The sequence below is a fragment of the Molossus molossus genome, unplaced genomic scaffold (assembly GCF_014108415.1).
Source record: "Molossus molossus isolate mMolMol1 unplaced genomic scaffold, mMolMol1.p scaffold_m16_p_20, whole genome shotgun sequence".
NCBI lineage: Eukaryota > Metazoa > Chordata > Mammalia > Chiroptera > Molossidae > Molossus > Molossus molossus.
In genome coordinates, this window is record NW_023425356.1 from 26,216,753 (window position 1) to 26,228,102 (window position 11,350).

Sequence of the window (11,350 nt, forward strand, 5' to 3'; positions counted from 1 at the left end):
AAATGGGATTACATCCAACTAAAAAGAATTTGTATAGTGAAGGAAACCATTAACAAAACAAAAAGACGACTGAATGGGAGAAGATATTCCCAAATGATACATCCGATAAATATATAAGGATGTATACTATCCAAAATATATAAGGAACTCGCACAATTTAACACCAAAAAACCCCCAGACAATCCATTTTGCACTGGCCAGTATGGCTCAGTTGGTTGGAGCATCATCCTGTACAGGTCTCAGCTTTGATTCCTGGTCAGGGCACATACCCGGGTTGCGGGTTCAATTCCCAGCCAGAGTGCATATAGAAGGCAACCGGTCAATGTTTCTCTCTAACATTGATCTTTCTCTCTGGAATCATTAAGAACATAACCTCGAGTAAGGATTAAAAAACAACAACACCCAGACAGTCCACTTAAAAAATGGGCAGAGGGCCTGAATAGACATTTTTCCAAAGAGGACATACAGATGGCCAACCTGAATAGGTGCTCACCATCGCTAATCATCAGGGAAATGTAAATTAAACGCACAATAAGATACCACCTCACACCTGTCAGATTAGCTAGTGTCAGGAAATGAACAAATAACAAGTGCTGGAGAGGATGTAGAGAAAAGGGAACCTCTCATGTGCTGCTGGTGGGATTGTAAATGAGTGCAGCCACTATGGAAAACAGTATGGAAAGTCCTCAAAAAATAAAAATAGAGCTGCCAAATGATCTAGCAGTTCCACTTCTGGGTATTTATCTGAAGAAAACAAAAACACAAATAGCATTATTAGTAATAGCCAAGATATTGAAGCAACCGAAATGTCCATCAGTAGATGAATGGATAAAGAAGATGTGGTACATATATACATATTACTCAGCAATAAAAAAGAATGAAATTTTGCCCTTTGTGACAGCATGCATGGACCTAGAAGGTATTATGCTAAGTGAAATAAGTCAAACATAGAGAAAGGCAGATACCCTATGATTTCACTCATATGTGGAATCTAAAAAAACCCCAGAACAAATGAATAAACAAAACTGAAACAGACACCCATAGATTTAGAGAATAAGCTGATGGCTACCAAAAGGGAAGGTGGAGTGGGAGGATGGGAATAAAATAATGAAAACTTAAAATCCTTCTCACAGCATTTCTCACTTCAACATCTGGCCACAGAGTAGGGGTGGGGGGGCATGTAAAAATACGTTTAGAACCTAATGCTAAATGTGAGTTCCAGAATGTGGTCAGGCCCTCTGCAGTCAAACATGAATATTAAATCCTTGCCCAAGAAACAGGTGACTTGTTCTGAATCTTACTTACAAAAAACACCTTTTTAATTGCTTGCAGACAATTTTAAAAGGTGACACTCTCTCATCTCCTTGGTTTTATTTTCCTGTGGACAAATAATAAAAAATTGAATTGCCAGTTTGTTTAGGTGAATTATTCCAATTGTGGACTTTACCTTGAGAGCTAAAACTTATCAGATATTGTTTGAACAAATTTTTCAAGCAGTCTGTTTGAAAATTCAAAGACATTTTTCTTTCAGTTCTTATTCCATTTGTATTTCTGAATAAAGAAGAATATTTTTTTATACTATAAAACCTTGAACATGAGGCAGGAAAGAAATATATTAATCTACCTTAGCCAAGTAATTTCTCTTCAAAAAGTATTATTTTCTATGTGTAAAGCTCTGGAGGAATGATATTTTTATAAACATTGTGCTTTTGGGGGAACTTAGCCCTACCTTTATGACAGTGGTAAATATAAATATCAGGCAAAAATGATTCAGCTTCCAAATAGCCCAGATGACACTGAACTGAGAGCAGGAAGCTACTCTGAGGACTGAGCGCTTTAAAGACACAGAAGTCAGGGCACTTACTCATCTTTGAATCCCCAGGTTAGAGCACAGTACCTGGAATAGCAGGGTAATGGTAAACTTTCGTAAAATAAATACTAAACTGTTGTAAAATAAATATAAAGTAGAATAGAAGTTTTTGAGGGGGGAAAAAAAAAGAGTACCTAGCTAAGACAGTGACTGAGTCCAGGAGAGTGAGAAAAGGCAGGTTTGAAAACTGGACTCAGGCCCTGGCTGGTTTGGCTCAGCGGTTAGAGCGTCGGCCTGCGGTCCGGAGAGACCTGGGTTCGGTTCCCGCTAAGGGCACGTACTTCGGTTGCAGTTTGTCCCTGGCCCTGGTTGGTCGTGCGGGTGGCAGCCACTCGATGTGTCCCTTCACGTCGATGTTTCTGTCTCTCTCTCCCTCCCACTCTATCTGTACAAAAAATGGAAAAATATCCTCGGGTGAGGATAAAAAAAAAAAGAAAACTGGACTCAGTTCGTAGTAAACTTAATGTTCTTTCTATTTTACTTCAGACTTGAGTTTGGGAGGTGTCCTTTTATTTCCTATTGATGATAAAGAGTCAAGAAACAAAGGGCAAGATTTGGTAAGTGAAAAAACCGCATCTCTTTTCAGAGCTAAAATTTGGCTCCTATCACCTCCTCTTGAAACCACTTCTCCTCCCACTGGCCTCGCTGGGTATTAGTTTGCTAGGGCTGCCATCAAATACCACAGACTGGATGGCTTAAAAAACTAAAACTTATTTTCTCACAGTTCTGGAAGCCACAACTCCAAGATTAAGGTGCTGGCAGGGCTGGTTTCCTCTGAGAAAAAGAGTAAGAAAAACGGATACAAAGTTGCCACAAAATAAGATGAAATAATTACAGTGGGGCATGAAATCATATATTTGGTAGGAAATGGCTGTTCAGGCAGAGCATTCAAAAGAGGTGGAGCTAGCCCAGTGGATTGAGCATCATCCCATGGACTGGGAGGTCCCCGTTTGATTCCAGGTCAGGGCACATGCCCTGGTTGCAGGCTTGATACCCAGTAGGGGGCGTGCAGGAGACAGCCAGTCGATGTTTCTCTCTCATCTCCATGTTTCTATCTCCTCTTCCTCTCTCTCTAAAAAAATCAATAAAAACATTAAAAAAAAAAAAAAAGGTGGAGCTAAAGCCTGAGTGATCCATAAAGGGCTACGTCTATTGGGGACTGCTCACACCTCTCCAAGGGCAGGTCACTTAGCTGGCTGTGTAGCTGTGTCAGCCATAATGATGGTTTCTCCTAGCTGGCCTTGATCGTGGCTCAGCACCGTGATCGCTCCCATGTCCTGTCTGGCATCAAGATGGCAGCCCTAGAAGAGGGCCTGAAGAAGATTTCTTTAGCAGCAAAGAAAAAGAAAGGTAAGCTCTTCCATTTGTGCTCAGGAATAGTCTGTTTCTAAGCATGTTATATGATTTTTAAGGGGTGAGAAATGTCAAGAACCCAGTCAATATATGTGGTAAAGGTAAGTCCCGATGTGAGAGGTGACAGAAGTAACTACCCTGTCATCTTGTATTTGTAAAGTCCCTTTTCCTTTCCAAATCACACCTGCATCCATGATCTCAGTGCACCATCTACATCCACTGGGGAATTTATATCGTGATTTTACAGATGAGGAGGGAGAGCAGCAGAGATGAAGTAAACTGGTTATATGTAGCTGGAAAATGCTATCTATCATGTCCTCTCTTGGAAAGTCACGCATAGTGCACATCAGCAGACAGTTCTCTGTCAAAATCCATAGTTTAGTGTTGTTTTCAAACCCGGTATATCGCAGAGTTTGTTGAACTGATTGATTTGTTAAAGAATCTTTGCTTAGCCCTGGCCGGTTTTGCTCAGCAGTTACAGCATCAGCCTGTGGACTGGAGAGTCCCGGGTTCGGTTCCCACTAGGGGCACATACCTCGGCCTCAGTTGGGGTTGTGTGGATGGCGGCCACTCAATATGTCTCTCTCACATTGATGTTTCTCTCTCTCTCTCTTCCTCCTCCTCTCCCTCCTGCTCTATCTGAAGATAAATGCAAAAGTGTCCTCCGGTGAGGAAAAAATAAATAAATGAAAGAATCTTTGCTTATTTTAATTATATCTTGACTATTGATCATATTCTATTTCCATTGTACCTACTTATTTCCAGTATGTGTAGGTCCTTGTGTTCCATAGAATTGTTTTTCCCTTTTACAGTCCCTCCCCAGAATATTTTTGACATTATAACGGTACACTTTGAGTGGGATACTTCATGATTATTTACATTTGGTCCATTGGAAACCACAAAGTGATTAAGAGTAAAGATTATTTTCTCCTATGTATATATTATACCCATCAATCCATTTTTGATGAAGGAAGTCATCATAATCTATTCTTTTTTCTTTTCAACAGCAAGTGTCCATCTTCCACGCATTGGACATGCCACAAAAGGTTTTAACTGGTATGGTACTGAGAGACTTATACGGAAATACTTGGCTGCAAAAGGCATCCCAACTTATATGTATCCTTTTGTTACTCTAATAGTGTCCATTCCCAGTTTGGGTCTGTTTATATGTATGAGGTAGATCTGCTACAACTCCCAGTTTAGGTAGGGTGGTCTTATGTAGTAGGTGACATGTGGGTCCCACTGGTGTAGTCTTTCTGATCATCAGACCTGGGTGCTCTAATAATCACTTGTGAGCTTTGTGTGGGCCCTTCTATTGTTTTGGAGTCTTAATTGCTATTGGCCCGCCTGTGTATGGACTCAACCCTCAGGCTGGCTGATAGTGATGCTCAACCCCAACACAGCATACAAGCTTCTGTGCAGTGCTTTTCACACCAAGCACAGTTCACCTCAGCAGGGTTTGGAGTCTGGGGATATACTGCTTGTGAAGCCAACTGGGACCTATTCTGTTGTTGATGTAAACTGGGCACTGGGTTTATTGGTTTTAGGCTTCTTTGGAGTGATCCACAGCTTGTGGCTCCTTCTGCTAGGGCTGGGTGTGTATGGTAAATAAGAAGCTGAACACCAAGGTCTGGTTTTACTAGCCCACGGCAGAGGAGCAGATCAGGCAAAGACCCAAAGCACCCAGAGATCTGCTTCTGCCTGCAGGCTGTTAGTCTCAGTCACTTAATGAGCCTCAGGCTGTCTTCCTAGTCTGGTATAAACTCCACAGGGAAGAGTGAGAGAATTTTCAACAGATGGAGCATTCGCCCCCACCCCCACCTTCCCACCAGGCTAAAGCTATTTTGATGAAAAAACTCTTTCTGAGAGTGGTGGCTTCTGCAGCATGGAGGAATGACTCAGCACAGGGATATTGGCAGCTGCCTTCCCAGCTCTTTCCCCAGAGCCACCATTCCCAGACTGTCTTCACAAGGCTTTAGTCCGCTCAGCTCTGCTTCTGCTGGAGCCCAAGGTGAGTGGTTGCAAATGAAATTTAGTGCATTGGCCCTTTTTTTTTTTTTTTTAATCCTCACCCGAGGACATTTTTCCATCTTTTGTACAGATAGAGTGGGAGGGAGAGAGAGGAAGAGAGAGAGAGAGAAACATCGACGTGAAAGGGACACATCGAGTGGCTGCCACCCGCACGACCAACCAGGGCCGGGGACAAACTGCAACCGAAGTACGGGAACCGAACCCGGGTCTCTCCGGACCGCAGGCCGATGCTCTAACCGCTGAGCCAAACTGGCCAGGGCTGCATTGGCCCTTTAAGAGAGTATCTGGGATTCTGGCCGTCTCTCCCTGCCAGACAGAACCTCTGGTGCTTTTCACAGCCAAGTGTTATGTGGGTACCTTTCCCAGTTCTGTCACTCTGGATGGAGAGGCCAGCTTATGGTTTAAACCCCACCCTTCTCAGGGGGAAACCCCTGCCAGTGAGATGTCTCTCTGGAACTTTAGCTGCTGCCTGTGGGAGCCCAGCCAGCCCTGTTCTTGTGCCTTTGCACTTCCTACCATTCTTGGTGTGCGCTCTTCTTTATGTCCTTGGTTTTAAGGGTTATCTCCAGGTAGTCTTCAGTTGGTTATTCAGGATAGTTTTTTAATATTTTAGTTTTAATTCCATTTTGGTCCTTGGAGAAGGTCAGTGTAGCTTCCATTTAATTGACTGTCATTTTGAAGTTTCTCATTCTTTAAAATGTTATGTTAGCTTGTTAACTTGGGCTTTTTCTGGTTTCTTGAGATAGGACTGCAATGATATAAACTTCCCACTTGTTACTGCTTTTGCTGCATCTCAAAATGTTTGATATGTCATGTCATTCTCATTTGTCTCTACATATCTTTTGATCTCACCATTTATTTCTTCTTTGACCCAGTCATTTTTTAGTACTATGTTGTTTAATCTCCACATATTTGTGGGTTTCTGTACTTCCTCTTTGCAGTTGATTTCTAATTTCAAAGCACTGTGGTTAGAGAATATGGTTGGTATAATTTCAATCTTCTTGAATTTATTGAGGCTAGTTTTGGGACCCAGTATATGGTCTGCCCTTGACACTGTTACATGTGCTTTGGAGAAAAATGTATAATCTGATGTTTTGGGATCAAAGGCTCTATAGATTTCAATTATATCCATGGTGTCTAATGTATCATTTAAGGCTGATATTTCTTTGTTGATTTTCTATTTGGATGATCTATCTAGAGCTGTCAATGCAGTGTGTTAAGGTTCCCAACTACAATTGTGTTTTGGTCTGTTTCCCCCTTTAGTTCTGGGAGTACTTGCTTTATATATCCCAGTGTTCCCTGATTGGGTGCATACCTATTGAGAAGTGTAATGTCTTCTTGATATAATACTACTTTTACCATAATAAAGTGTCCATCTTTATCTCTTGCTGCCTTTGTTATCTTGAGATTTTTTTTTTTTTTGTCAGATATAAGTATGGCTACACCTGCTTTTCTGTAGATAATGTTTGTTTGGAAAATCATTTTCCACCCTCTCACTTTGAGTCTACCTTTGTCTTTGTAGCTTAGATGTGTTTCCTAATGACACCATATAGTTGGGTTTTGTTTTTTGATCCAGTCTGCTACTCTGTGCCTCTTCATTGGTGAATTTAATCAGTTCACATTTAGGATAATTATTGATGTATGTGGATTTCCTACAGCCATTTTATCTTTTGTTTTCTGGTGCCTCCATTGGTTTTTTTCCTTTGTGTTTCTGTTTATTTTATTTGGTGGTATTCTAGGCTTCTTTCTTCTGTTTCCTCTTTTTCTATACCAAGTGTCTCAGTTTTGTTGTTTTTTAATGTTTGGTTACCATTAGACTTATGAAAAAGAATGTTATATATTTATAGGAGTTCTTTTTAATGCTTCTGGCCTCCATCCTCATTTGCCAATTCAGACTTTTTCCCCATCGTTTGGTTGTCACAAATTATTCCCATTTATGCTGTAAGTTTGTTGATGATCTTACTTGTAGATTTGTGGCCTTCCATTCTTTGTTTCAGGTAGAATTAACCTCCTTGGGAATTACCAGCAATGGAGGTCTTCTGGTGATGAATTCCCTCCGCTTCTGCATGTCTGGAAAAGTCTTTTAAAAACATTTTTTTTTCCTTTATTGATTTTAGAGAGAGAGGAAGGGAGAGGGAGAGAGAGATAGAAACATCGATGAGAGAGAATATTGATTGGCCTCCTCCTGCATGCCCCCCACTGGGAATTTGGCCCACAACCTGGGCATGTATCCTGACCGGGAATTGAACCAGTGATATCTTGGTGCATGGGTCGATGCTCAACCACTGAGCCACACCAGTTGGACTGGAAACGTCTTTATTTCTCCATATATAAAGGATAACTTTGCTGGATAAGTTATTCTTGGCTGATAATTTCTCTTTCAGGTTTTTGAATATTTAATTCCACTGTCTTCTGGCTTGTAGAGTGTCTGCAGAGAAGTTTGTTAACCTAATGAGCTTTCCTTTTTAAGTTACTTTCTTTTTTTCTCTTGCTGATTTGAGAATCCTTTCTTTGTCATTAATTTTTGACAGTTTTAATACAATGTGCTTTGGAGAAGGTCTCTTTGGATTGAGGTAATTAGATGTTCTTTTAGCTTCTTGGATTCAAGAATTTAGTTCTTTCCATAGGTTTGGGAAATTTGCATCAACTATTTGTTTGAATAGGCTCTCTGCTTCCTTCTCCCTCTCTTCTTCTTCTGGTATGCATATTATTATTATATTCCGTTCTCTGATGGAGTCACATAGTTCTTGTAGAGTTCTTTCATTTTTTATTTTTATGCTCAAGTCTGTCTCTTTTCTCTGCATCATTTCTAGATTTCCATCTTTGATATCACTGATCCTTTCCTTGATTTATTTTGCACTGTTTCCAATGCTCACTACTTCATCTTTTTTTTTTTTTTTTTTTCATTTATCTTGAGATAGAGCAGGAGGGGGAGAGAGAGAGAAACATTAATGTGAGAGAGACACATCAAGTGGCTGCCACCCACATGACCCCAACCAGGGCTGGGGACAAACCACAACCAAGGTACGTGCCCTTAGTGGGAACCAAACCTGGGACTCTCCAGTAGCTGGCCCACGCTCTAACTGCTGAGCCAAACCAGCCAGGGCTTCATTCTTGATCTTTTTTTTTTTTTATTTATTTATTGATTTTAGAGAGAGAGAAAGGAAGAGGGAGAGAGAGACAGAAATATTGATGAGAGAGAACATCAATTGGCTGCCTCCTGCATGCCCCCCACTGGGGATTGGGCCCACAACCTGGGCATGTGCCCTGACCAAGAATTGAACTGGCGCCTCTTGGTGCACGGAATGCGTTCAACCACTGAGCCACACCAGCTAGGCTCATCCTTCATCTCTTTTATTGAAGTCTTCTTCATCTTCAGGATTTATGTTAGGTTCTTTTTTAAAGTTTTAATCTTTTTGGTGAAGTACTCGTTTTGTTCATTGTCTTCTGAGCTTGCTAAATTACCTGTCTGCATTTTCTTGCATCTCATTGAGTATGTTCCGAACTGCAATCTTGAATTCTGTCATTTATGTCACATATTTCTATGTCTTTAAGTTTGTTTTCTGGAGATTTTTCATTTTCTTTCCAAGCTGCCTTCCTACCCTGGTTATTCATGGTTGGATTTTTTCTCTGTCTAGGCATCAAGGTGTGAATACCATTTCTCTAGCAGATTAACACAAAGAGGTCTTTCTATCCTTTTCCAGTGTGTGGTGCTGACTCAGAAAGTTTTTTTTTTTTTCAATTATTATTATTTTTTAGCTCTTCGAGATCCCAGTGCTATCTCCTGCTGCCTCTGCAGTCATTTTAGGGGCAGTGTGCTAGGGTTGGGGTGGGCTGTGCATCCCTCCAGGTTCTTTGTTGTTTTACTCTCCTGGTAATTGCTGCCTCAGTGCTCCCCCTGTCTCCCCTGTATCCTGACCCAGGACTGATCACAGAGGGTGTATACCCTTTGCTCAGGGAGAAATGTAATTCTGCAGTATTTGTTTTCCTGCTTGTTGTTAATGTGCTCTGCAACCCTACTCCAAGGGCAAAGGGAAGAGGTCTCTGGGAGGTTAAGGAAAGGTGGCAATGATTGTGGCTTGGCTTCACTGTGGCAACTGATGACTGCCCGTCAAGCACAACCTGCCCAGGACACTCTGTTCACCGCAGCTGGTGCTGCTCTCTCCTGCATCGAGTCTCTCTTTCTTCCAGCCAAAGGGGGTGTCAGCGACAGCCAGATTCCTTCCCTCTCCCAGCTGAGCCTCATGGTGAGCTCTGGCTGCTGGGCTGTGTTCCTGGCTTATATCAACCCCACTTCCTTTTTGCCTCCCCCTTTTGCTCCCCTTTCCCATCTTTAGATGTTTCACTGTGCATGCAGGTCTCTCAGGCATATGTGTGCATTGAGCAGGAAATATTTTGTTGAGATATGGCTTTTCAGATTGTTGAAATTTCAGGGGAGAGACCAAAGGAATCTCTCATGCCACCATTCCTTTGATATAATCTTGTTTCGCTAGACTAGTATTTTCTTCTAATGACCTCTTTGCTATGTAAGTTAGAATTGTTTGAACTTTTACGGTAAGTCCAAAATTGATCCACAAATGTTATAATCATATAGAAACTGTATCTTTTTTCTTAGATACTTACTGAAATTCACTCAGTGGTGGTTTTCAAGGTATTTAAATTACTTAGCAGACAAGTCATGTTTTATACACTTGTAAAATTCAGGCAATATCAAAAGCACTCTAGTATGTCAGCAGTAGCAGTAATAAGTATTAGCAACATCTGAAGGATTTATAATATGGTGAAAGGGAATTAAAGCCATACTACTCTGGAGTGGTTAGTTCAACTATTACTAAACTAGACAACTAGTAGTTTTAGTAATGTCTGTTTTAGTCCCGAATGTCAGAATGGGACGGGCAGGGGGTTGAGACCACCAGAGAAGAAGTTATAGGGGAGACAACCAAATAAGTTGTAGCTTTTTTTATTTTAAAGTGATGAAGTGTATCTTCCTTGACTATCCATATCAGATATTACTTTCCCAGAAACAAGGCTGCCATCCCTCATTCACGGTACTCATCTTCCTCCTCAGGACAGCCGTTGCCTTCACAATCGGCCCAGACTCAGCTCCAGCCTTCAGCAACCAGCTAAGAAGATTTTTGCTCAGAACTACTGTAATAGAATATTTTAGAAAGGAATTGGGATCTGGTGGGCTTCTGAGATACTCTTTTTTCTGAATTGTAATTTTGTTCTCCTGGATATGTTACTCTGATTTGGTACCTGTAATACAGGGATGTATAAGTTAGTTGGGAAAGTCCTCTGGCTGTTCTCAGGGCCCCGCTTTGCATAGATATTTGAATGATAATAAAGTTTCCATCTCTAATGGTTTCAGTGTTTTTTCCCCCCAGTCTAGTTTTCCTCCCCTCCATCAGACTGATTTCTTTCTTGAGGGAAAGGCCATATGGATCAGAGAGAAATGAAAGGTAATAGAGCAGAATTGCTCTGGGAGAAGGAAACACCCTCATCCAGCTCACACCTTAGAAGGATTGGCCTCCGAGGGCAGAGGCTGCGAAGTGAAGTTCCTCATCCGGATGAGTGGAGCCTCCCCTGCCATTCACACTACTCAGTCTGGAGAGCTAAAAGAATACACGCTGGCCTAGAGGCACTTTAAATGTGGCTCCAGAGAAACAAGAGGGTTTTCTTTCCTCTTCTCTCCAAATTTGGTGCAGCTTCAAGAAAAAGGGGAATCGTAGAAATGGCAAAAGCTGACACAGAATGTCCAGATGGGAAGGGCAGGGGGCTGAGACCACCAGAGAAGCAGTTACAGGGGAGACAACCACATAAGCTGTAGCTTTTTTTGTTGTTGATTTTTCAATTGAATTTATTAGAGTAACATTGATTAATAAGAAAGATTATATAGGTTGCATTGTACAATTCTATAATACATCCTCTGTGTATTGCATTTTGTACCCACCATCCAAAGTTAAATCCGTCACCATGTATTTGGCCCTCTTTCCTCTTTCCTCTGGTAAACATCATACTGTTGTCTGTCTGAGTTTTTTTTTGTGTGTGTTTTTTGTTTGTTCATTGGTTGCTTTCAGTTTTATCCCACATATGAGT

General features: G+C 41.3%; 1 protein-coding gene across 7 annotated transcripts in view; it reads left to right on the top strand.

Annotated features, from left to right (window-relative positions):
- Positions 1 to 10,611, top strand: part of CHD1L (chromodomain helicase DNA binding protein 1 like) — a 71,924-nt gene extending 61,313 nt beyond the window's left edge. For all 7 annotated transcript variants that reach the window (XM_036272039.1, XM_036272042.1, XM_036272044.1 and 4 more), the window contains 4 exons: positions 2,357 to 2,427; positions 3,106 to 3,220; positions 4,231 to 4,339; positions 10,261 to 10,611. In XM_036272039.1, coding sequence (XP_036127932.1) covers positions 2,357 to 2,427; positions 3,106 to 3,220; positions 4,231 to 4,339; positions 10,261 to 10,381 — 416 coding nt within the window. In that variant the 3' untranslated portion in view covers positions 10,382 to 10,611. The remainder of the gene's footprint in view (positions 1 to 2,356; positions 2,428 to 3,105; positions 3,221 to 4,230; positions 4,340 to 10,260) is intronic.
- The last annotated feature ends 739 nt before the right edge of the window (positions 10,612 to 11,350 follow it).